The following is a 27882-nucleotide window of genomic DNA, read 5'->3' on the forward strand; positions in this document are numbered from 1 at the left end:
CCATGACCATAACGGGTGAGGGTTGGAAAGAAGATGAACCGGGAAATTGAGTTTGAACTTTTAGCGCAGCTCTTTTTTTTTTTTTTTTCCACCCGAACAGACTGGAGCAGCAGACGTGTGAATACAAAGTAGGGCCCAAGCCTTCTGTCCACGCCACACATTTTTCCCACTGTTCCTCAGAAACCTTCACAGCTCTCTTTTTCATTCAGATGATTGCCCATACATTTTCTATTCCAGGTCCTTGCATGCTGAAAGGAGGCCGGTGCCTTATATCTTCAAAAGTACATGGGTGAGAGGCAGTACACAGCATGGACAGGACGACACAGAGACAGATGCAAACATGCACGCACACATCCATATCTAACCTAATTAACTTGCACATGTTTTTGGATGAGCTGCGCAGGCGTTAACGCTGTTGTTTCTGATGGAGTCCGCATGTTTTCCCTGTGAACGGACAGCCCATAAACATAACTGTTAAGTTAATTGGTTCCTCTAAATTGTCTTTGGATGTGATCTTGTGTGTGTATATCTATTTTTTTTTTATTTTTTATTTTTTTGTTTTGTTGACCAGTGATGTACTGATGACATGTTCAGGGTATAACTTCACCTGTTGCCAAGTGATTTTTGGAATATATGCTGCAGACCCCCAGCAAGATGAAAGAGTGAAGAAAATAGATGCATGTTTTTGGACTGAGGGAAACAACCTGAGTACCAGGAGAAAAGCCCAGCATACAGAGTGAGAAAATGCAAACTCTGCACAGAAAGATAAAACATTCTTGCTGCAGCACAACGGTGCTAACGTCTCTCAGATCACTGTCACACTGAAATCCACATTTCAGCATCTAAAATATACACATCCGTCCGTGGGAATGACAAATAACTCAAATGTTCCACATTCACATTGCTCGTGATTATAGTGTAGATGGCTTACATTAGCCAGCTTGTAAATAAAAGATCATATCCAGAGTAGAAGAATTTGATGCTTTTGATGACACCTTCAGGAAGAAAAATTGTTCTCGATCAGTGGTGACATTTGCAGAAACAGTGAATTATGACCTCTTGAAGACTCGCCACATAAATTAACAAGGCAGCTTACAGTTTGGTTAAAGAGTTTTTTTTTGGGTCGATCCTGAGAATAAGCAGAGAAACTTTGACAGGCTGAGATGTTTTCAGGGCAGCTATAGTGTCTTTTTGGTAGAAAACTTTTTTAACGGAAACACATCACAGGTATAAATGTCATAGTTTGATATCAGCTTTTGAAATCAAAAGGGAAAAGGTATTCTTTTTAGTCCCATCTTTCTGTTGTGACATTTAACAACCCCACGATATGATATCTTGCACAGAGGGGGAACAGAGATGTCACTCTCTGTTGACAAAGTCACGTGTTAGGTTTTGAGGTTCTTGACAGAAAACCCTGCAGTTCAGCTATTGCTGCGCCACCTTCACCCACAGTTACATGCTGCAGGTTGATGCCCCATCTGTTCTCCTTTGAGTGAATTGCAGTAAATATTTCAAATCTGTAAAATGGATCACCTGGAGGCTTTTATCAGAAGTCGGAGAAAGTGGATGGAATAAAAATCGGCAAATACAGTAAATGTATGCCAAAAGATATTTTCCTTAAAATGAGAAGCAATCTAAATCCTCACTGAAGGATCTCTTTAGCATGCGCTGCAGTGTTCAGTTGTGCAGCTCAAATGCAAGGGTTTGTCCGTACCAGGCTAAGAAACAGCCACACATGATATTATGATATTTATGTATTTTCATTTTCTTTTAAGTGTTGTGTGTGCATGTTTGTATGTGTTTCTGCGTTTTCACCTTCTTGGCTAAGAGGCGTAGGCATATGGCACGTGGGTGTTTGGCAGATGCTCCTAATCACAGGCAAGCTTTGCATTTGTATGTGACTGTTTTCACAAGAGATTTGGATCTGCAGCAAGGGCAATGGGATGCTGTAATGATTGCTGGAGTAAAAAAAAAAAAAAAAGAAAAGATGCAGCTGTGGGGCTCTGCAGGGTGCCCTCAATGTCTTGTAAAATTTTTGATGAAGTGGAAAAACGGGGATCACATTTTCAATGAGGAGGTGGGCTGTGAGGAGGGTCACGGGGGGAAAAGACTTGTAAAGAATGAGCCGCTTAAAAGTAGTGTGCGTGTGAACATCCTCAGACTAAAACTTTGTGGAAGCACCTTTTGATTTCGTTTCAGAATTTAAACGGCAAAAGACTTAAATTAAATTGTACAGAATCTGTTCAGTCAGAAACAAAGTTCAGCTGTTTTTGAGGATTTATTCACAAAGTTGCATCCTTGACTGATGCCATAATTTAAATCTTTAAAGTGATAATGTATTAGCCATGGCAAAGATAGAGATAAACAGACATCAATGACTTGATGAAATATGGAACAGAACTACTAAATCTGGATGTTTTTCCAAGAAGGGAGAATCAGAACAGAAAATGGTGATTGCAGCTGCCAAGACACAGTCAGCCACAATGCAAGATCTACAGGAATTTCTGCCAAGTACTTCTTGCATACACGTGGGAAGAGACTCCATTTTCTCTATACGTCTATACAGAGGCTGTAAAGCAGAATCCTTTTCTTTCAAATAAATCACCTGGGTTTGACTAAAACCTTCTGGTCTGAAAGGAACCAAACTTGAACTTTGAGCAGCAAGTCCAAGAGATTTCTCTGGTAAAGAAACATCTATGTACACAGAAATAACCAGAGGAACACCATATCTGCAACAAAATGTGGTGGTAGCAGTGTATTGATCTGGGTTTTCTTTTTTTTTATTTTTCTTTTTCCACAAGAAACTAGGCTTTTCGTCATGTTGAATGAAAACATGAGCAGTTCCATGAACAGTTCAATTTTAACCCAAAAGAAGAGGGATTTCAGCATCGCAGATACTACAAAGATTCACATTTAAGTCAAGAAAGTCATTTCTCAATGGAAAGAAAATTAAAGTTATACAGTTTTCTAACCAGAGTACAGGAGTAATTTTGATTAAAAAAAACTTTGAAGGCACCAAAATGAGGTTTTGGATAACTCTTCTCACAATATGGGAACCTTTGCGAGGAACAGTGGGACAGCAGGGTAAGTCAAGACATGTCAACATCAAAAATGCTGAAAACAGGAAGAAAAGTTTGCCAATTTTTTTTTTTTTTTTTTTTTTTTTAGGCATGCATCCACTTTTACAACTAAGTTATTGGAGTTTTTAATTATTTTTCTGCAGTGGAGTTGTTGTTTTTTAGTTGAGATGTACAGAATAAATGTCACTTTATGCAACATAAAAACATAAAAATGCCAATTTAGTGTGCCACTGCAAAAGAACAAAAAACTATATTTCATGTGTGTGTGATTATCCACATTAGTATTGTGATTATAATAACTAACTCACCAGTGGCCTCTTAGATTCTCCAGTCTCTCCCATACTTTTTCCCTGACAACTGACAGATATTTCTTCTACATCTTCATTCAGAACATTTGGAAACTTTCCTCTTCACCATTTCATATCTTTACTCTTTTGCTATTTTCATAAATTCTGTTTGTGGGGGCTGAACAAAATCTTTCCCAGGACCACAAACCACCCAAGGACGTCCTTGTTTTAAATTGTCAGCAACAAAATGACCACATTTCTCCAAGTCAAGACAAAAATAAATAATTCAGAATTGCAATAATTCATGCATGCACAAGTGTATCTGCATTCACTCAGTTTGCTTCTGGAGCCTTGTTGTTCAAGGTTATACGTTATGGTTTACTAACATGACAAAGTCAAACTCAAGCGTCAGACGAAATCAAAAGTTTTATGGAACATTTGCACATTAGAAAACAGCTGCAGTTTTCTTTCAGACTTTGTGAAAACAAGACTTTTAAACACAGCCTAATTACTTGTTTTTATCTGATTATTATTTTTTATTTTTTTTATTTTGACTATTGATAAGGAAGTTTGAGGCTCCTGCTCTCATCAGAGAGCTTTCTATCTTTATCCTTTTCCCTCACATTTTCTCACAGATTCTGATGGACATTTAAGTGTCTCCAAAGAGGAAAATCAACGTGAGCAGCACTGGCAGGGAGGTTTTATTTATTGTGCTACAAGGTCACAAATTCAACAGCCAGTGACCTTGACACAGCGTCTGACAGAGTGCTCAGCAGAATGAAAAATGCTCTTTAGCTTCGTAAGCATGGCTCGGGACCTGTGAATCTGTTCAGCTAACAGCTTCTCAGGAAATCCCTACGTGTTGCAGCAAATGTGAAATGGATCTTAAAGTCTCCCCAAAAGTGGAGGGGCGCCGATCACAAAATCAAGCCCCTATATCCAGTCATGTCTTCATCTGAGGGAGATCAAGCAAGTGTGCATAATGCGTTTTAGGGCAAAGATGGAAGGAGGCGCAGTTGGGAAATCTCACTGAATTACAAAACGCGCGTTCATCCTTGAGGAATTTCAGGTCGTCCTTGTGAAACGCTACCCATGCACGCCACCAACCCCCCCACCCACACCTCCTCCTACCTCCCTATCTCCTCCTCCCCTCCCAACAAACCCCCTTCTCTCCATATCTGCCTGCCCTCCCCTCCCCGTGCGGAACCCGCCGTATTGGTCGCTGGGATGGAGCGACTGCGCTCCAGCGTGCCGCTAGCGCACGATCATGCCTGCGGCCGGTCCGTGTGTGGGATGCTGTGTAAGTCCGCGCTTTGCGAGAGGGACAGGTGTTGGGGTGCCGTGTTAAAGAAACGCTTCAAAAACAGGGGAAATTAGTGGATTAGTGAGCGGATAGCACACTGTAGCGGCTGTAGCGCCCTGCATCTGCAGGCGCGGAGGGTTTCCCCCCTCCCGCTGTAATATTTATGACAAAACGGAGGCGAAATATTCTGGTCACGTTTTTGGCTGACAGCCGGCTGTCCTGGAGAGCGCTGGAGTGGATCGAGGGTCCAGTGCTGGAGAAGGCGCAGCGCACAGACACCTGCAGTACGATGTAAAAGGGAATTCCCACGAACCAAACTGGTAAGTTTAACGCTTGTCTTTGCCACTTCTTTTCATGAGACTATTTTTTTCTCTCTCTCTGCTATAAGCTATATTAATCCGCTTAAGGCTACAATATTTTATTTTATTTTATTTTTACATAAAGTCTTGCAAATAGGTGCAAAATGCAAATGTGCATTTTGCACATTTGAATTGAGAAACTATGTGAAAGATTCAATCTCATAAAATGGTCACTATAAGCACAATGCTCTGTAATTTGGCACAAACAGTTGCTGAAAGACCTATGCAACTGTTGGGACTGCGAACGAGGGGAAGCAACAACATTATCAACAGACTTTCAACGAGGCCCTTAATCACCTCGTTTTCATTTTCAGACGAAACAATTAACTGGTTTGCCAAAAACTCTTTGAGAAAATAAGAACATTTACAAAAAATGTCTTTTGGAAATATGCACAACAAGTAAAGGCACAAAAGGTCCATTTCCAGTAGCCTATCTTTTAGTTTCATGCATTCACGACGCAAAGATTACCATGGAGATTGTACCTCTGATCGTCTTAAATGCAGCGTCTCAGTCAGCCTGTTTTCATGTTTAATGTTTTGGGTTCATAAAAGTGCTCGGTCCTGCACCTCTGTGGCTGTAGTTGAGCTAATATAGCATATGAGATCAAGACTTCACTGTAGTAATTTACCTGTAACAGTAAAGTCAGCGCCAGAGGCTGTTCGTGCAGAAATGCTGCCCCATTTTTGCACACAGAATATAGTGGGTGTAACAAAAAGGAACTTTTTGTTTGTTTGTTTTGTAAAAACTCATATATATGTATTTTCAACAAATACAGCTCATTAATTAAAGCTAGATTTTTATGGCGATCTCAATATAAGATGATGTTCATTCTGAAAAGCTTATAATGTTAATTTTTGTTGAATTATAATACTTGTTTCAGATGATCAAATGGAGTCCAGATTTCTTAAAAATACCAGTGAATGTTAATTGCTATTGAATTTGGAACCTCAAATCAGAATCCAACTTCCACATCATGACAACCCATTGACTGGGCATCACAAAAAGCAATGCAAAAACTACCTTTTTTTTTTTTTTAGCCCCAAATGATTGATCACTTTTTCCCATGCTCTCATGTAACCCCCTAATAGGTTGACACCCTGGGTTGTGTGCCAGATTGTCCATGTTAATGGCTACCACTGTTCAGTGTCACTTCTGAATGTATTAGAAATTTCCTTTTAATGGTGTACATAGCTAAACTGAGGCAAAGGCAGAGTATGTAGCTTCCTCTGTATGAGGGCCTTGTGCAAATCTCATTGGAATGTTTCACAAATGTACTAGATGTATAATAAATGTCATGAAATCTTTAATTTGACATTTACATTAACACTCCAGCTGTGAGGGTCACACTACTGTGCAGTATAATAATGATCAGTCTTTGCGTTGCAATTTGGGACGTTAATAAAATTGGCCCCTGCTTGTAATGAAGTCACCAGACCAAATAAGTACGTCAGAAGAATAAATCCATTTACTGAACATAATTTTGCACCGAGACAAAATGTCTCTAATAAATAAATCAGAGTGGTATTGTTATAAACAAATATTAAATAAATAAACATTGCATCCCAGGACTAATTAACACATAAATAATATGAAGATAGATGTTCTGCCACAGAGTTAATTTCAGAAATGTATTATTTAATAGCCTGACAGATTAACTATAAAACAAGAAGGGTTACTTACAGAAAGCTAAAACATTTAAACATAAATAATATAAGTGGCTTGGTTCCTTTTGTGGTTTTCGGTCTGGTTTAACTGAAGGTAAACATCCCATTCTTATCAGGACTTCCTTCAAACTCGAGTCGTATCTTAATCCTTAAAAATTATTTTGATACAAACAGCCGTGTGGAAATCTTTTTCATTTATGTTGTGTTTCTTGCTCTCTGCAGCTCTATATTGTTATTATTTTGTTTGTTTTGCACTTGGTCTCCACTGCATTCTTCTTATCGGCTGCAGACTGGTTTAATACAGATCTTGTAGTGTAAGCTGTACAATAAGAACAAGTTTGTTCTGCAGTGTTTTGTGAAGCGCATCCCACTGCAGAGGAACATTGCACCTGCAAAGCTAGGTCATATAAAGTAAATAAATTGCTTTAGTTTTCATACCTCTGTCTTTTAAAATCCAATGATTTAGTCTAGATCTTGAGAAACATCCTTTTTAGTAACAAGTCTTTCATGCGTCTATTGTTCATACCTGCTCATTCTTGCTGGAGGGCTTTCTCCAGCAGCCATTGTTGTCACTTGTGCTGTGGTACATGTGACCAGTATGTTTTGGACTGTAAGAGGAAGCTGGAGTACCCAGAGAGAACCCATGGATACACTGATATCCGGCTGAAGTTTAGCTCCAAGACAACAGTGCCATTAACTGCTCCACTGTGCAGCCCATAAAGAACTTCAAACCAAACTGTAACTGTGAAAATTGACTCTTTGCATTATATTTTTTGCCAGATTGTGGAGTACATACTAGCAGTTTTAAAAAAAATTATGCCATGTCTGATCATTAATTATTTATAGACGTACCGGAGGAAACGTCCCAATGTATGTGTGAGAAAGAGAGCAGGCAGCGCTGCACAGCTCTGCAACTAAGTAGGATTTCACTAATATGTCAAAACAAAGACAAGAATATTTGAATTCATGTCTTTCCTTTTTTTTATGTTTAGCAAAATTTGTATGAGTAGTGAAATCACTGTATCTCACTAAGATTGCCAACATTTTCCATTCCAGCCTGTCCTGTGACAGAGAACGTTTGTGTTTATTCTCACTTAATGTCTGAACAATGTGATGCCAATTAAAATAGCTCTTAGTCTCCTTTATTCTGGAGGTTATTATGGCGGTTATTATGACCTGATGGCATTTGTATGGTGTGTCAGTTGATTGGGAAAATGATCTGCTTTATACCACCCAGCTGTAAGCAGAACCACTCAATCTAAGAATCGTACAATGCCACTGAGAAGTACATTTTTATTACAGTTACATATTATTATCATCATGTTATTTACATCATTTATTTCTTGTAATTTACTTTTTTTTTTTTTTTTTTTTTTTAAATCAACCAATTCCAGCAACTATCTAACTTTTTGGTGCATCTAAAAGTATGTACCAAGTACAAACATTAAAAACTCTGATATTGTGATTAAGAGCATCTGAAGGTGTTAATCCACACTGAGATTTGTCCCAATGTTTTTCCCATTCTCACTCTCATTAGAGGGTTAGCTTGTGTGTTTGCTTTGCATATGGGTCATTGTAGGTTTGCATCTAAATATGTATTTATAGACAAGCTTTGATGCTGCTGGTGGGGGAAACATTCCATCACACGCGTGTCACTCTCTTACCAAAAGCGGCAGCACAGTTGAGGGAAGCTGTCACATTTGGTTTTGGCGCGATGAGAAACAGGAGTACTGTACCTCTGATGTGACGTGCTGATTGAGAGCTCTTATTTACTTTCTCAGATGACAGTGTCAAGACAGTTGTCAGGGAAATTTTTAGGATTCCAGTGTGAAAAACATGCAAGGTTCTCCAAATAATCCTGCATGCACTTTGAATATTGATATAAAGATGCTGAAGACATTTAGAAAAAGAGAAAGTATTAAAACCACTTAAATGCATCACATTTTTATCACAGTATTACAGCAAACTTTAATGTTTTTTGTGATGCAACAGGACTGGAGAGTAATTATGAATTGGAAAGAAAATTATTGATTGTTTTTAATAGTAAAAATTTGAAATGTGTGATATATTTAGGCACCTTTTTTGGTGGCCGCAAATAAATTCCAGTTCAACCAATGGCTGGTTGAACTGGACTCAATCAGTGTGTGGTCTAATCTGAGAATGCATTCGATTGTTCTGTGAAAGGTCAGATTTATTAGGTCAGAGATTCAAAGATTTTTCCATGCACCAAACTGCATTAGCTTCAGGTCTGTGGCCTTCTTTGACAATTTTCACAAAATATGTAGCAACATAAACTTTTAGAAGTTTTCTTTTTTTCTTGTTTTTATTCACTATTCAATAATTATTGCATTATTGTAGCATAGATGCTGTCTCATACTTTCTGATTTTTGTTGACCAAATGCTTTGGGATTTCTGCAGCAGTGTCCTCCCAGTGGGACTGCTGGATGGTTCTTTTTGGCCATTTTGTGTTTGCTAAGGTAACTCGTTCCAGAGTAATGACTGAAACATTGATTGAGAAATGTTATGTGTATTTACTTGATGATTTTGTCATTATACGTTGGACTAAATATAGCCTTTATTCCTTGTTTTATAATTGGTTATGTTTTTTTGGTGTAAAGCACTTTAATTTGCCTCAAATTAACTCCGTCTGTTAAGATGTTTTTGATTGAAATAGCTTTTGATTTTAGTACATGTGACCACTTAATGCTGCACATTCAAAGAATGATCATTTGCAGTTCTTTATAATCCATAAAATGTTTAGAAAATCTGCTGTACATAATAATTTGGAACAATACATTTTGAGGTTTTTTTTATTTTTGAAATAAAAAAAAGTAGTGTAGTTTGTAAATTGACCAAACTTTAAAACATTTAGGTGCTTTTAATCTTTTTGCATGCACCCTAGGTTTTTTTTGTTAAGATTTAAACTTTAATGCATGCTCCTCTTTTCTTAAAATGTGATAATAAAGGATAGCAATCCACCTTACGATAGAATAGAAAAGATAAAACTCAATAAGCCACGGTAATTGACTTGTCTGCAGATGTATTGATTACTGATGACAGAAGAAGCCCATTCCTCTTTACATTGTTCACTGTGTGAAATTACTTAACCCTTAACTTTATTTTCAAACCCAGCACAGTAAATACTAAAGTTGCTTTCAAATTTGCGTCAGCACAGGAAAGCAAAAATCTCAAAGCAGAACTTTCCTCTAGATGGGATATAAAAGAATAAGGATGATGGTGAGAGTACTGCACAGGAAGAGCAGGTAAAGGAAGGATACAATGCATCTTTAGAAGAGCAGAAAACTGGAATAGTCATGAGAGGAAAGCGATAAGAGAGGAAGGAGAAAACCTTCATCCACTTTCCTGGCCGTGTTCTAGATATGATTTTAATATTTGAACATGCACATTGTGATGCTCTTCACTCACCTGCTGCAAAAGTGGCAAACTGACAGCCATAAGATGAATACAAATGTGAACCTAATTTATGTTATGCCTCCTGCAGTGTTTCATTTAAAAGTCCCTTCATGGAGAATAAAAAATGACTCCCTTGGTGCTATTTGTGCACAATCATGTCTCACACGTGTTGTTCACCCCCTCAAAGTTAAGGTTAAACCCCTTGCCTGCCATTATGTTATAATATTATAGTTGATAGCCCTGCAGTGAAGCTCTCCTCTCCTGGCCAATGATGTCCTGTCTACGGGAGATAAATGGCATTAATTGAGATCTAATTGCCCTCCAGAATCAAATAGCTTAATCATTTCAACCTGATACTGGCTACTTCTGCATTCTCTCATCTTTTTTTCTTTTCATCAGCTCAATTTTCTCCATTGCTCTTTTTGACTGGCCATAAAACATCTTTTTCCATACCTCTTTATCTGCTAAAACTGAGTCATTCATAGATGTCGGGTGTGAGTGTGCTCCAGAAATCTGGTGCATACAGATTCTCCTTTTCTCTGCAGACTGAATGAAAACAGTGCCTAATTAATTTTAAGCTGAAGGTTAGCTCTGCATGAGCCCAAAACTGTCCTGATTACCATTGATTTTTTTTTTCTATCTGTTCAACAGTTACTAGTCGAGTCAGAGTTAATGTTTGGAGTTTTCTCTGTGCCGTGGAGTGATGATCCCATTGGGGGCCTTCTGTTTGCTCGTGCACAAACATGAAACAGTGCTACACATATTCCTACGGATGATTTGACACAACTTCACTAATCTACCACTCTAATGAGCCGAGAAAAGCAGTAATCTGCTGAGAGGGCTCTGTTGAAAATCAATACGTTTAGAAAGAGACTTTGTTTACAACATGGGCTCCACAGAAACACAATTACACAGCTTCATCTTTATATAAACCAATTTAAGACAACCACTTTCCACTTTTGCTATCTAAGTTGTCAGAAAGAACTTCACTTTTGCTCTCTCCTGAATTTTGCCAGAGGCATAAGCAAACTAAGGGGCTACAAAGGCCCTCAGACCTGCAGGGGCTTGAAGGGCCATTGAATTTAAACACTAATGGTCAAAACTTTCTACTTTCTTCTTCTATGCAGCTCACGGTTAGTTCTGGAGTCCCCAAGTATTTTTAAGAAGTGCGTGGGCTTTTTCCTGCCCTTGCATCTCAAACAAACATGTGGAGTGGATTCTGCTGAATTCTACTGGGAATTTAAATTTGTGTGCTTTTCTGCATTGAGAACAACCCTGAGCTTTTCTGCAGTGCCCCAGGAGAGTTTGGTGGCCAAGGGAGGGTTAATATTTGCCTACTGCTAAGTATGGTGGAGGATCCGCTTCTCTTTAGCAAACCAGGACATCATGGGCTATTGAAAATAAAACCCTGCTGCACTGTCCTGTAAATAAAATTAAGTTCTCATTGGCATAGTCAAAATTTTATTAATCCAAAACATTTTGCCAAATTGATCAGTCAATCAATTAATCAATCACCGGACACAAACTCAGCATTCGTCCTTAGCCGTCTCAGTCCTCAGACCTAAATCTATTGGAAAGCTGGAGGATGAGCTGAAGAGGATCCAGGACTTTGGATAATGTAGAAAGATTGTTTGAAAAGTAATCGTCAAAGATTCCTCTGTATGCTCCAACGTAATGAAATGTTGTCAGAGGAGAGACTAAGTGTAGTATTTTGCCAAAATGAGCTTGTAGTATAAAGAACTGCCAGCAGAGTGCAAATAACAACCAATGGAAAGAGCTATTGGATTGCTTTATATTTTCTATAGTGAGATAATGCAGTTGCAATAAAAGATGAATTGATTTAAAGTTTTTTTTTTGTTGTGTTGTGGAGGTTGATGGGCAGTGGTCTTAGCTCCCTTATCTCATTTTTTAAATCTTCCTTTCTAAGAGGAAGATTCCATGCAACATTTGTTACGTTATCTTTGTTGCCAGTTGCAGCATAAAAAGACACAATGGAACAAACCATGATAGCTGTCATTTTTATTAGTAAAGCAAACTAAACCGACTGAGCAGCTTCGCATTCCCAGTTGTAAGAAACCCAGAAAAGCAGCAAAAAAGTTGAGAAATGTATGTGTTTTCTCTTATCTTTAAAACTTTCATCGGGGATTCATTAAAAAAAAATAAATAAATAAATAATGAAAAAATTTATTGCAAATTTTAAGGAATCCCTGTTCTCAGTTCTCAGTCCAGCTGCTGTCACAGGTTGATCAGGACTTTATTGTCCAGGAGAGAAAAGTAAAGTTTTCCCGTTATCTGCTCCCATCCTCTGTCTGTGGGAGATTTTCAGCGATTCAGTGCTCAGGTCAAAGCTACTGCCAGGTGTTACCATCCAGCTGCTGGTTCGTTGCTGTGTCACAAGAGAACCATTAAAATGGTGGCAGCCCTCTCTATGTGAGGCGACTATTTATTCACAACATTCCAGCACAAAGCAAATCAACACAGGTGGGAAGCAGCACACAGGCCTTTTCGCTCTGATGATTGCATCCAGACAATTAATTTAAGTCCTAATAGAAAGTGCTATTTGATTTAATTCAGAGTTTATTAAGGCCACAGCTTGTAAGGAGTTTGACATGGATAGATGGTGGCAGACATCTCTAATCTAGAACAATTTCCTAAATGTGCATGAAAATAATAATGTTATTTAGTGGTTAAAAACAAACACAATGGATGCTGATTTATCTCTCCAGTTTATTCTGCTTCTTTTTGTCTTGCATCTACACTAATCGTTGCTATTTTCTACAATAGTATGCCATTTTAGACATAATTTATCTTCATTTCACAAGCTTTCGCTCCAGGAATTTTTGTTTTAAAGAGCGGTGATTGCATGACAGCCTTGTTGAGTGCATATTGATGGGACGTGCGTTTAATAGCAAAATGATGTAGCCAGGACGTCACTGCTGGATGGACGGTGAAGAGGGGTGTCTATAAAAATGGCAGAGCTAAATTAAATCCACTGAACACACTGTCAGGTGGTAAAGATGCCTAACGCTGGTGCAAAGCTGCCCATAGGGAGCAATGTTTCTATTTCCAGGCATAGACATGCAGGCTGTAATAATTAACCTGTCCATTGCTTCTTTACTGATGTTCTGGTTTTGCATCTGCCTCAGAAAAACAAAAACACAATAAGGCAACTCAGTATGAACCTATGAGTAGCATTTGTAAGAAAACAACTAATGCATTGAAGGTACACATTTTATGAAAAATTAGAGCTATTTTGAGAAATGAGCAGCTGAGTGGAATTGGGTGGTTTTCAGTCTGACTTGCTGCTCACAAACTCAGATATCCAATTTTTTTTGATCAGTGAAAGCACCATAGTGAGTGCCACCTGGTTCCTGACTATAATGCTCTTCGGTGTGGAGGTTGTTACTGAGTGAAGAAGACAGTCAGCACACTCATAACCATGGCAAACATTAACAAAAAATCTGATTTGTATTAAAACCAAAGCAATTTTTGAGGTGTTTGATTTAGTTTGACATTTGCTTTTTATGTTTTTTGGTTTAACTTTCTGTTTGGTCTTTTATGCAGCTGAAGATACTTTACTGTGTAGGAATTTTTATGTTTTTGGACTGAGTTAGATACTGTTATGAATTCAGTTGACATATTAGTTTATGAAAAAAAATCTTTATGAAATAAAATAAGAATATTAAATAAAAGAGCACTTAAAAATGTGATGAAGTTATAATGTTTACTTTAGTGGAGGTATGTGAAGTGACAGACTTTGGTATCTTTACAACTAATCAGAGATCAGTTGCCACATTATATAACTGCTTACTTTTGCTGCAATGATATTTAAATAACTTATAACTATAAAACAAATTGCTTACTCTATGCTTTTATTGCAATGAACAACCCAGAGGGTTTTTGATTTAATTCAATTCGGACGTTCTCAGAGAGGAAACACGGCTGTACAAAGGACAAGAAAGTGACATGACTCAAATTTTTTTTTTAATTTCTAGTATCAACAAGGTGCTTCATAGGAAGAAAACATGGATGCTGCATTTACAAAAAACTTATGTTGACAATATGATCAGACTTCTGCATAGTGAAAGTGAGAATTTTGTTAGATAACAGGAAGGTTTAACATATAACAGGTTTTAGTTATGGTGCTTGTCGGATTTATGAAGTTGACAGTCTTTGTTAAAACCTCACTGTCTAAGGAGCAACTCTCAGTCTTAAAGGGAATACACATAAATAATGATGTTTTTGAGACTTTAACCTTACTAACTTTTCTAAGCACTGATCAAAGAAACTAAAGACAGTAATCCTGTTATCATTTTTGCTTTATTTTGTCTTTGCAACATGTTTCCTTACATGGCAGCATAGCTCCTCTTCTTAATTAATGAGCGCTCAGGAAGAAACTACAAAACATAATTTACTTCTCTTCTTCAATCTACTCATAACTACTTGAGGACACAACTGAGTCAGCTTAAATTGCTACAGGCAGCACAAAGATTTTTAAAACCCAGAGATCATAATCAGCCACAAAGTTCTGATTGGTTCAGGTCTATAAAAGATCCCTGTGGGAAGTGACCTGAACATATTGCAAAGTCTCAAACCTCAAAGCCATATGCTGGTTTCTAAATAAATGGTGAAAAGGGAAGGCAAAGGGGTGCAAGTGGGACTGTTCTAAAGAGAGATGGATTGTGGCAGTGAGCAGGGAACAAACATTCCTCTCCACTGAGCACACGACTCAGCATCCATCTGCACACCCCTAAGCCTTCCTTCCATCCATCATTCCCTCATTGCACCTTCATCTTGTTTTATCTATGCCCACTCCAACCTCCAATCCCAGCTCTTCCTAACTTGTCTCGGGGATAAGTGTGGATGGGGATTTGGCCATTTCCTGAGCACAAAACATGTCGCTCACCTCAAAAAGCAATCCATCTTATGTTGGGATCTGCAGGGAGCATGCAGGCAGGGAGGCAGGCAGGCAGGGAGCGAGTGCAGAGGGACGGGAGGTGGGTGGTTGTGTGGGTGAATGGCAGCTACCTGTATCATTGTGAAATCTATGTCACTGGCGGGATCAGCAGGATTTCTTATAGCACATGTGAAAACTTTGCAGTATTAACAGCTGTTTGGCCTTATGAATAGTAGCAGCGAAGGTGTTAAGCTGGAACATGTGATGAACCGTCTAAGCTTGTCTGCTTGTCACATTTTGAGCACCTGCAGTGCTGAGAATCAACAGCAGGTCTTGATCTGAAAAACATTAGATGGAGATGTTGTTGCTCTTACTGAGCTCGGTCTGCTGCTCGCATTTCCAGGCTGGTTTGTTGGACGTCTGCCAGGGATACTGCTGCCTAGCTGGGGGACGCTCGCCGTTAGTGCTGCGAGATAAATGAGGTTGGAAAAAATTAAGGCTTTGATCAATTGTTTCACTGCGGACTTTAGGAATACCTAAAACAGCCATGAGTCAGCGCTCTGTGTAAACCATCAACCTCTTTGCATTCTCCCTGTCTTTTTCTTCTTCCCTCAATTCAGTCTTCTTCTGATTTGGCTCGCCTCCTTCTCTCCTCTGCGTCCCTTTCTTTCCCAAATGTCATCTCTGGGTGACAGTACCGTAGCATCAAAGAGCAAAGCCTTCTCATCTTTTTGTTCTGACGTATCACAGCTTTACAAGAGAAGGGAGACAATTCTCCACAGACATTAGGCTGAAGAAGCCATAAAACAGCTGATATACTTCTGTCTTTACAGTCAATGTCCTGTGAGGAAAAGGACGAAATCAGCTATACAAACACTGAATCAGTTTACCTAATTCTACATATTTATGTGGTTGTTAAAGTTTGTCTGTTTCTGTTAGGGTGATTAGTTGAATGGCTCAGTATAGATTGATGGTGTGCCTGAAAATACTACCAGATCTGGGATGTGACCCAGCTTTGAAATGATTAACTTCTGTTGTTGATCCAAATCCAGGCTCTCCCTGTTCATCCCTGGGGTCTGGGAATACTCTTGTTGTCCTCACCTAAACACTCCTGACAATTCCCATCCATCAGTTTAACCAAAGATCAGAGATTTACCATTAGGAACTAGATGACTTTGTATGTAATGACTTGTAAAATTATTCCTACCCCTTTATTGTTATAATTATTTTGTCTTTTACCATTACAATCACAAATTTTGGTTTATTGGACAGATTTTGAATGTGGAAAACCAATAAGTGGTGCATTTTTTAAAAATATTAATAAGTCTCAAGAAGAATGAAAAGTCTCGCGTGCATTTGTATTCAACTTACTCTATTATGATCCCCAACACTTCTTAAGTCACAGCCTGACCTGATGGGTCAGTCTGTCAGTCAAACCTCTCACTGCAGAGCAGAAGAGGACAGAGGCTGATTTTTAAACCTTTGCTGATGAAGATAAGACTAGTGGATAAGATGAGGTTCACATGCAAGTATCGGCCAATCACGATCTCCCAAAATGAAGGATATTGGCGCCCAGAAATCAACTGGTCGATAAATGTATCATATTATAAAGTATATAATGTAAACAGCTCTGCCAGAGATGCAATAAATTTATAGCAGGTGTGTGAATGATCTAATGACCAGACTGCTGATGGCAGCCAGTCCACATTGTTAGTAGAAATAGAGGCCCCCAAAACCAAATTTGGTTTGGCTTGGGCTGGCTCTGTTGTATTTTAATCTAGTTTTCTAGGGAACATTGTAGAAAATTGCATCTTAATGACCAAGAAACACACCAGAAAGGCTAGAAATAAAGTTGTAGATTGGCAAAACTTTGGACAAACTTTTGGACAGCTCTGAGAACAATGTTCAAAATGATGAAGAATCAGGTGGTCTGGCAAGGTGAGACGGCAGATGAACTCTTTGTCCCACAAGCAAAAAAATATCTAAAAAAACAACACAGCACATCACCTTCTCCCTGTCCTCTCCCTCCCATCAAACACACACTGCCCAAACTCCAAGCTCCAAAGTGAAGTGAATACTTGGGTGAATACTTCTATTCACCCAAATTCACTTTGGGGCTGACTTTGGAGTGGTGTTTTTAAAGTGTTTTTAAAACATTTAAAAATATACTTGCAGCAAAAGTTGGTTTCTGCAAAGTATTGGCTCACAAAGATACTTAAATTGTGGTCATAACACAAAATGTGCAAAAATTAGGGTGTGGGTACTTTAAAGTTTTGCAAGATACTGAAAACTTTGAAAGGGCTTTACTTGAAAAGGAAGAAGGATTTCTGAGAACACGTATCTTTATACCTCTCAGGTCACAATTGAGTAATTAGCACCTCGTTGCAAACCTTACACACTGAAATCACAGTCCTGTCTAGACTGTCAGAGACCAAGATGAAAGTCTGAGCGTGCTGTCTTGAAAAGTGAAGTACTTTGAAAAGCAGCAGGTGGAAACATCGATAGGTGGTAGCAGCTCAACGGACAGGGCTTACAACAAAAGATTTCATAAGGTCTCGCTGCCTCATTAAAGAAGAGAAAGTCTCTTTTTGTTGTTTATCAGAAAGGTGCTGATCATAAACCGTTGCTTCGTGTCAGGGCAAGTTTACCTCTGCTGACCAAGGTGTGATTAAGGAAATAAATGACGTACACAAAAAGAGAGTTTGATCGAAGATGCTAATTTTATTTTGAAATTGTATTTTTCCAATGCACATTTTTAGTATCTTTTATGTCCTTTTTTTTTAATCATTGTGTTTATATAAAGCTGTGCTGCCGTGTTGTTATCTTTTGCATTATATTCGCTGGAGGACCTAATCCTCTCATTTACTCTTGCTTCATAATGTTTGTTATTCTACCGAGCAGTAGAAGTATGTCAAAAAGCTCCTCGCACAGCGTTGTGTTAGGAGCTACCTGAACAAAAGTGGGTTTTCTGTTTGTCTTTTGGCTCAGAGGACGTAATCAAGCCTCGAGCAGGAAATGTATTGTCTGACTCAGGAGTGCAAATTAAACACAAGCATAGCTTGTGTGTAGGGGTGTGCAAGACGAACACCATCCTGCCAGAGAAAAGAAAACAAAAAGAAGCAGGCTGAACTTTTCACACTTGAACACACAATCTGCTTTAGTGTTTGCCCCCGTTATATTGTGAAAAGAAGCTTGAAAACTTGTCATCTCCTGCTGGACACCTATAATAACCTTGGCAGCAGGGTGCTGGGCTCTGCCAGCTTGTTGTTTTAGACCAAATCACAGAATCCACTCTAAATCAGACACAATGTGATGGGGGGTGAAAAGAAAAACATCTGCCAAGTCAAAATAAAATCTTTGGCAGATGCATTGAGCAAACCAGTCAGTTCATTTATGCTTTTGACTCGGGGTGTTAAATGAAGTTGTTAACTGAGGTAATACCTACGTCTATTCACACAAAACCTTAGTCACATTCAAATCAGAGAAGATCCAAGTCTTCTGGAAACATTTTGTTTCCTATTGGGGATGGGCTGGTCGATTCCAGCCCATGTAACCCAGGATAGACTCTTCCAACTTATTATACAATATTTTAACCTTTACCTGCATGATGGAAACCTACCTCCTAAAACACAGTATGTTTGGATCATAGTTCCAAAAGTAAAACTTGTTCTGTTCTTGCCTGAAGTCTCTCCTGACCTTTTTCTTTCTCTCTAATGTGAAAATCACAGGCCTGATTGTAATTTACAGCACAAGAGTTTCACCTTGTTTCCAGCAATTTTCTGTTGTCACAACTCACTCTGAAGCGTGCCTTCTTGGGAACAAACCTCCCTGAAGACAGAGGCTGATTACAACAATAACAAGGCAAACTTGGTTAAAAAAAAAAAAAGGAAAAAGAGAAAGATTCATGAAGGCTGCAGAGTAATTACTACGTCTTTGTTTCCTTCGCAATAGGATTGCAGATTGCAACATATTAGAATGATATGTTAAATTAACATTGTTACTTATAGATTTGTCTGAAAGGCACAAAACCTACTAAAATTCATCGCTCTGTCTGAACACTTTGATTTTATTGCTCTATGGTTTCTCCTTCTCTATAGAATATTGTGACTTTTATTGCCTGCCGGTCAGAGTCACAGCTGCGCTTATGAAGGGCATGTGACATTTACTCTTGCTGAAAGCTACCAGACATTTTGTACATCATTGTTCGAGTTTCTTTGTAGCTCTTATCAGTTTATCAGAGTACTAAGTAGTCCTTATAGCGGCACTAGTTCTCAGACTTTCCCTGTCCTTGTGAAAGGATAAAACAGTGTTGTTGAGAGCTTTTCTGTCTCCATCCTGCAAAATCATTGTCTTGTAAACATTTGTCTGGGAATAATAATAATAGTGTGAATGTTTCGAAGCGTTCAGATCACTTGGATACTCTTGCTACTGATACGAGTATACTTTTAAGCTAATTCAAATTGGAAAACATTAAACTGTTGAAACATATGTTAATAACTCTAGCTATTTAAAACTTTTATGTTTCATTATATTTCCCAAAAGAATTCTTGTGACAGATTTTAAATTACAAATCATCATGTGCTTACTACATCCACTTAGTTTTAGCTTGAAACACCAAGAAATTAGAATATTTCCAAATCCTTGTTTCCTTTAAATATCATTTAATCTTTTATAATAAATGAATTGTATCCATCACAAGGGATACCTAACCACTTATATGCTTTTATAGCATATTAGCTTGTTCCTACTCCTTATTTTGTTTGCTAACATGCTAGAATTAGCATTTTGACTAAGACTGCATTTATTTTTTCTTTGACAAGTGTTTAGATGCATTTAGTGGCTTGTTCTAAAAAAAGGATAATCAAAATTATCCAGTGCATGTATCCGATTGATCTTTATTAAGACTTGCAGAACCACGCCCCATGACTCATGTAAGTGGCAAAATTGCTAATGGCTAATCAGAGTGGGAAGTAAATGTGAAGTTTTCTTGTCTAAATTAAATTATTGAATTGAAATAAACCAACGTTTTTCTTTTTTATCTGCTGAAGTTGTTTATGTAGATCAGGGCTGTCAAACTCCAGTCCTCAAGGGCCGCTGTCCTGCAACTTTTAGATGTGCCTCTGCTGCACCACACCTGAATAGAATAATTAGGTGATTAGCAAGACTCTGGAGAACTGATCTACACAATAAAGAGGTAATTAAGCTTTTTTATTCCAGTGTTTTGTACCTGTGGCACATCTAAAAACAGCAGGACAGCAGCCCTTGAGGACTGGAGTTTGACACCTGTGAGGTAGATTGTAGATTAAAGAAATGTAGTAAAATTAACACGTTTAATGTTTTAAATTTTATTGTCAATGTGATATTAAATTAATTGCATCCTCTCACTCGATAATTTGGTCTTTTTTTTTTATACTGATGGAGGAATATGGATAATGAAATAACATAAAGAAAAAAACTTTTTTCAATAGTCAAAATGAGACAATGTGACTAGCAGAGGATATGAAAGGGATGTTTACATGCTTCTTTTCTTCAGGCTTGTTAAAGTGGCAGATCGATGATGCTTTAAATCAATGTTCCAGCACCACTGCAAACCCCATAAAACCCATTAGTGAATTAAGATAGACTACTGCTCTCCCTTCGGGTCCTTCCCATTTGATGAATGGGAGACAGAAAAAAAAAATATGCCCAAACAAAAAATGGCAAACAAGAAGGTGTGAAAAACGGTGACAGTCAAAGGCAATAGCAAAGACAGGAGGTAAGAATTATTGCTTTTTGATTCAGACACTAAAGCAACCTTTACAAGGCACCTGGGTTTTTCTGCTACCGTAATTCATCCCTGTCCATTTGCCTCGCAAAAACATACAACCAGGTTAGGAACATCTCCCAAAAAAAACATCCAGATGGGGAGGAATTACTTTGATATTTACCCTAAACCCTAATGGAGCTTTGTTTGAGAGAGTAATACATATTTCAAATAGGAACAATGTTTCAATCATTCTGCTATAAACTCCCTTACTGCTCATGTTTTTTGTTAACTTTTATTAGATTGTCTACTCATAAACCTTCCTTAATACCTTGAAACTTCAGGGTGAAGTTTTTGATCATATATATATATATATATATATATATATATATATATATATATATATATATATATATTTTTTAAATCAAAGTCTTCAGCTTTTGTGGAGACAGGGAGGAGTAAATCCTCCAATCAAAGTGAGGTTTATGTTAAAGGAAGAATATAATACTAAACCCCTACGAGTATTTGAAAGAAAGAGTCAAACTGCTGCTGTTTGTGCAGTGTCATCTGAAATAGTTTTTCAAGTTTGGAAGGATTTCATTTTGCTTTAAAGAACCTCATTGATGCAGTGAGGAAGAAAGTATCAACCCCATAATATGTAAAACTTGTCACAGCTGTACTTTTATGTAGAGTTTGGCAAATCTTGAAATAGGTAATGAAAATTGGCCAAGAGGAATTGGTCCTCCATTGGTACATTTGATTGAGTCCCTTTCTTCTCATTGTTGATGAAAGTTATTCTCCATTTAGTAGTCCAAAACCAATAAAGCTTCTTGAAACTAAAATACAAAGATCTTCTCTGCAGTAGCTCCCTCTCCTTTAGGTTTTAGGATGAATTAATTCACTTCATGCATTCTTACTTAAGTTATAAAGGGAATATTCATGTTTGGTGAGGTTTCTAGATAACAGGAATAGCCGATAAAATTGAAATAGGAGACGCGAGAAAGGCAATCCACTCAACATCAGCTGATGCTAATTCACATGAACAGCATTGGCAGTCGAAACACATGACAATCAGTCCAGGGGAGATTGAGGTTCATGGTCTGGAAAAAAACCTTAAAGGATCTGTGTGGTTTAATGTCTCACATCTACAGGGTAGATTATTGTTATCTCTTCAATGTTGAACAAAGCTTACACTAAGCGTAACAACCTGTGTCAGTCATTAAACTGGAGAGAGAACAGAGTGGGAAGACATAAAATTGATGCATTCGAAAAGAATAAAAGGGATTTGTGGAGGGGCATGGCAGTCTGTTTCTGATAGCATTGTTTATGTGGTACTGTCTGTGGATCATTGATCTATTTGTCTTCATTGCGTCTCCATGTGTGAACTATTAGTTGCTGCAGTCCTTTGCTGGATCTTCTGTGTGGATAAAAAATGCACCTTCTCCCTGACAGTCCAAAAATGTCCCTGCCTCCTCTGTTTATAGTGCCTGATACTGACAGAAGCTGGGGGATGTGCTTACCAGAGCTACGAAGCAATAGCTGTTGTCACAGGCTTGGTTGTCGGTGCTGTGTGAACAAGCAGCCATAGTTAACATGTATCATGTCACTGACCTGCCAGCACTACAGATAAGCTGCTTGAATCCAGAATATTTGACAAAGCTTTAGCCTGCATGTATAGTTTCTGACCCATATAATTTATGCTGTGCAAGAATGAGTCAAGCATCCACCCACTCACTTTCTAAAGAAAGGGTTATCTTTTGCAGCAGGAAAGGATAACCCTTTTTCTGCTGTAAAAGTGTGGTATGTGAATTATAAGAAAAGTGAGCATTGGGGTTTGTTGAAATACGAAAGGGTAGGGACTTTTTCATCAATGCACAACGAAACGCACTGAGGCCTGCATATAAGGCATATACATCTTGCTCCAGAACCTCTGTAAATTATTACCACTGTAACAACTTCTATGTGTGCTGAGCCCTGTAAGAGACCATGAGACATACACAATAACTTCAGCTGCATGACTTCAAAAGAGGCCCAGCATCACAATCACACTCCATGTGTCAACTTATAAATCATGATATGTTTAACTTACATTTGTAACCGTGTTATTCTTTAAAATAAACATGAAGCACTGCTGGATCATTTTCTGTCCCTTGCTAACTTCCTTTCTGTGTATCTTCTCTGTTTTGTTTTGCAGCTACGACCTCAGATCTGGTTATTATCTCCAACCCTGTCTCATCTGAGCCAGAGTGAAAGGAGACATAGACCATGGTCAGGTTTGGCGGCTGCTGTTGCTATGTATGAAGGACCGCTGTGGTGTCAATGGAGACCGAAGGCTATCGTGACCTCCTGGAGACCAGCGATGGTCAGGGGGTAGGCCTGCTGGATGGAGGGGGAGAGGTGGGTGTGGAGGAAGGCTGGAACACACCCTATCCTGTCGGTTTCCAGGTGTCGTTGACCACTGTCCTCGTACTGGAACTCGTGTTGGGCTTCAGCAGCAACTTGACAGTACTGGTTCTCTACTGTGCTCAGTCCAACCTGGTAGATTCAGTCAGCAACCTTGTGACGGTCAACCTCCATGTGCTCGACATTCTGGTCTGTGTGCTCTGCTTGCCACTGACTGTTGCTGTGATCCTGGTACCGGCAAATGAAAGTGGACTTAGCAGCCTGGCCACACTTTGCTGCTTCCATGAAGCTTGTGTCACATTTACAAGTGTTGCTACAGCAGTCAATGTATTGGTGATCAGTTTGGACAGATACGACATCTCAGTGCGTCCAGCCAGTCGTCTCCTGACACCTAGACGTGCTGCATTACTATTGACAGCAGTGTGGGCCGTCTCTCTGGCTGTTTTCTTCCTACCCTTTCTTGAAGGGGACTTCTTCTCTTCACTGGCTGAGGATACTGAGGATGAGGAGCTTGAAAGACAGAGCAATGACTCAGAACTCAACACTGGACATACTCCCATGTTTTCTTCCATCCCTCCTTCTTTATTACCCTCCATTGCACCCTCCTCTCCTTCGCACCACCTGCCACCAGTATGGCAAAACAGGACACTGCTATGTGTTGGAGGGCAGGGGTATTACACGGGTATGGCAATGTATTATCACTTGTTACTCCAAGTACCCTGCTTCTTCATAGCTGTGGCAGTCATGCTTTTCACCTACTCCAGGATTCTCCAGGCCCTCAACATCCGCATCGGCTCCCACATGATGAGGAACACACGGTCAAAGGACTCCACCTGCAGGATACGCTGCAGGAGGCAGAGGAAGAAGGAACTAAGCCTGCCAACAGAAACGGTGTCCTCTAACCAAAATCAAAACCTCAGTCACCCTCCACTCATCCCTTCTGCTACCCCTACTCCAACATCACCTCCACCATTGTCTTCCATGCCTCCGGGGATGTCAGATAGTGGGGCCACAATAACTACTGTGAGCACTGCTGCAACCACCCCTGTTGCAACCACCCCAGCGACCCCTGCTTCTCCAACTCCCCCTTCGGCGTCAGCTCGAACCCATGCCTCCACACCTCTGCCTGCCTCATCCATGGGTGTACAGGCCTCAGTTTCAGCTATCATCGCTTTGAGAAGGGCAGTACGCAGGCACAGGGACAGACGAGAACGTCAGCGTCGCGTCCTGAAGATGTCCCTAATCATCATATCTACCTTCATGGGTTGTTGGGCCCCTCTGTCTGCAGTCAATGTTCTGATCCTTTGCATGGGCCCCAGTGACGGTCTGGTTGAGCTTCGTCTGTGCTTTTTGGCCATGGCTTATGGGACGACCATCTTTCACCCTCTGCTTTATGCTTTCACCAGGCAGAAACTGCGGCGGGCCCTCAAAACACGTGTAAAGAAAAGGGTAGTATCGCTCCTGCAAGTAGACCCAGCTCCCAGCGGGGGGACTGTGATTCATAACTCTTGGGTCGAGGGAGGAGGCCAGAGAAAAGGTCGCAAGTCACGGGTGGAGGCTAGTGATGGCACTGATAGATGCCTCACTGAGGCAGTCAGAGAATGAGGCTGCTCTTCAAAGAGCAGTTGCATATCTGAGAGTGCTGTTGGGGTTTAAACAACTAAATGGACCTTACTAAGCTGATGGATGGATTGCTTGTACATTTGTGAGTGGGCGTGAGGACAAATGAACAGCATATAATTTACAAGGATCAGAACAAACACTTTGTCCTCCAGTGTTCGGCAGATGTGGAAAGAGGAGAGCCTCAAGCTTTTATGAGAGCCATCTTTTTGCTCTTCTTACATAAACCCTTACAAGTTCACCACTGCCAATTGGCAAACATTATAACAAACCTTGACATGACTACTCCGATTGCTAGTGTGATCCCTTTATGTAACGTAAGGGTTAAATATCTGCAAAAACATACAAATCAGTATTGCTCCTCCTTGCACTTTTACCTGCATGTGCATGTACATATGCACAGTTTAACACACATCACACACACATGCACTTAACGCACATAATATAGTCACTATCTGTGAAAGCACACAAGTATCTACCTGCACACATGTTCTCAGTGACATTAATACTTCTGAAAGACCTTTATTTTTGTTTTCATTATTTTCATGCCTTAATTGAGTTATTTGTATATTGTCATGGTGCTGAATGTCCAGCTGTATGTTTACAACAATGTTATCAACACAGAATGAAAGTATCTGCATCGATTGCAGGAAGTATAATAAAGTACTGCACCAATCAGGGATAACATTATGACCAGATGAACTCAATTACTCTGATTATCTCCTCTTTAGGATATCTACTAATTCTGGAAGACATTTACATAACTTGTATGAAAAGACAAATATCCATTCTTCCTCAGTCTTACATTAAATCAGACAAAACGTTTTATGTTTTTTCCCTTTTTTTTACTGCTTTTTGAATTGATAAGATTGTGGACAACGACTTTGTCCATTTCAAGAACCATTTGCAACCAAGATTTAAATTCCTGGCCTGTCTTAAAGGAAGGGTATTGTGAACTTTCTAGGCATATAGAGAAAAAAATTGGAAAGCATGAGGTTTTGAGTGAATTTAAAGAGGACTAGATTGCAATTGATAAATGAATGGTCAGCGTATCCCTTATAAGCCTTATTGATTGCTGTATGTATCCAAAGTGGACCATGGGTTAGAATGGGCTGGTAAAGCGGCATTAATTGCTGCTTCACCAGAATTTTGACTCCAGACTTTGACACCTTTGTTGCATGTCTTCTCCCTCTGTTAATTTTCTGTCTATTACTGTCAATAATGACCACCAGTGAAATAAAATCTGCAGAAGAAAATGAAGAGAACATTCAAAAGGGTCATGGGTCACCATGGCTGTGTGATTCAAATTGATCAAGAAGCTAATGTTCATTCTGATACAAAAGCTGTATATACTGTACCTATCAGGGTACCCATCCTGGTCATAATGTTATGTCTGGGTGTAAATGATTAAAAGCATAGAAACATAAAGTTTACATACTCTGATAAAATTACCAGGAAAAAGCAAAAACAAAAGAAAAAAATGAAGAAAAAAAACAATCAGATTCTAGTTTAATGGTAGATTAGCAGCACTTTTTAGAAAAATGTGTACAAAAAATAGTTGAAAGGCATGTTTTTATTTTTATTTTTCAAATGTGTTTTAATGGTTATGATGAAGGAGGGTTGTGTGATTATGTTAGTATGTTTGCACATTTGTAAACACTGGGTAAATGAAGACATATCTGTGTGTTAGCCAATGAATATGTGCAATAAAACACAAGTAAAGCAATGACCCCCACTTTGGGTGTGAACAAAGAGAACGCTTTGTTTTCTTTTTTCTATATGTTATAATGTTGTTGGAAAAGGACAAAAGGAAGGGGACTTTTTTGTCTTCTTTTCACAAAGAAGAGGTTGCTGAATATTAAACGTATATAAATAAATATGTGGGGCATTCTTGTATCTATATGTATATGAGAATTCACTGTAATACCATTGTAACAGCATCACTACAGTTTCAAAGAGGGATTTAAAGGGCAATACTTTGTGAAATATTTCATTAAAACTGTCTGTGAAGCCAGTGCAGATTAACAGGATAACCACGAGGAACCAAACCAATGACCTCTAACATGGGACACCTCCTCATGTTATCTCTTAGTTGCTCTGGACGGCAGCTTTGAGGAAGCATTTTAAATGATGACAAACAAAAACAGCCTCTGGACTAAGAGCTGAACACGTTACACAATATAGTCTCTCTTTCTCCTCAGGGCTTTGTGTATCATTTTCAAACTCACTTAACAAAAAAACAAAACAAGATAATAATAACAGCAAGCAGCCCTCAGTCAGCTGTTGTGATATGAATGTTAGTTAGAGTAGGTTGTGGTTTTTCTCTGCAAGTAGATAGAGTTCACTTGAAACTTTGTATGAACTGAAGACTTGGAGGGCTCCTATGGCTTTGGGCTTTATTCTCCTTCCACCTCACCCTTTTTACACTACTTGTGAGCCAAACAGGAAGACAATAACTCTTGTGTATTCATGTACATTTTTCAGGGATGTAAATACTTAAGTGTTTGTTTTGTGTTTTAGTCAGAAATCCCTTTTCCTTTGATCACGATCATCTGCCGGACAGAAAATCATTGTGGAAAACCTCTTAATGAGCAGGAGTGCGATAAAGAAGAAATATGTAAGTGTAGTTGTGTTAATAATGTATGTGTGTACACTGTAATTTACATTTATGACCATGTGTATAGAGAAATATTAGTATTGTAAAAGATTTATAATATGTGCTATTGTATAGAAAATAACTAAATCTGTATTAAAAAGGTCTATATCAGTTTACTGTGTCCATCGGTGTATGTTTAATGTCAATATCAGAGCTGCAGCTCACTATAGGGTGCCATTTGTAAAGTTGCACAGTAAAAATTTAACAGCAATATATTATTTATTTCTTTAAAGACTTGCATTTATACAACAATGGAAAGCAAAAGCCCTGCTTGCAGATGAACTTGCAAATATCACAGGAAACAATGTAGTGTTCCTGCCAGGCCTGTAGGAGGCAGTGAAACCTGGTGACAATACATCCTCGGTGTGCACCATGTGCTTATGGGCTCTTTGCACCTGCCGCGCTGACGTCACAACCGCATGCGCAAATGCGGCTCTCTTTTTTCCGCTTTGAGT

At 38.9% G+C, this 27882-nt stretch overlaps 1 protein-coding gene across 2 annotated transcripts; it reads left to right on the forward strand.

Moving 5' to 3' along the window:
- The first annotated feature begins 235 nt into the window (after positions 1-235).
- On the forward strand, positions 236-27540 carry LOC122834684 (G-protein coupled receptor 22). 2 transcript variants are annotated; one of them, XM_044123358.1, is made up of 2 exons: positions 236-289; positions 22943-27540. In XM_044123358.1, exon 2 carries the CDS (start codon positions 23068-23070, stop codon positions 24754-24756), a length of 1689 nt encoding a protein of 562 aa, XP_043979293.1. In that variant the 5' UTR covers positions 236-289; positions 22943-23067; the 3' UTR covers positions 24757-27540. The 2 variants fall into 2 exon arrangements, with proteins under 2 accessions (XP_043979293.1, XP_043979292.1); XM_044123357.1 differs by lacking the exon at positions 236-289 and adding an exon at positions 4576-4990.
- The last annotated feature ends 342 nt before the right edge of the window (positions 27541-27882 follow it).

This window comes from Gambusia affinis, linkage group LG07, assembly GCF_019740435.1.
Source record: "Gambusia affinis linkage group LG07, SWU_Gaff_1.0, whole genome shotgun sequence".
Taxonomy (NCBI): domain Eukaryota; kingdom Metazoa; phylum Chordata; class Actinopteri; order Cyprinodontiformes; family Poeciliidae; genus Gambusia; species Gambusia affinis.

Bases quoted from the DNA above. Each gene is read 5' to 3' on its own strand.
- LOC122834684 (XM_044123358.1), top strand. From the start codon at position 23,068: ATGGAGACCGAAGGCTATCGTGACCTCCTGGAGACCAGCGATGGTCAG.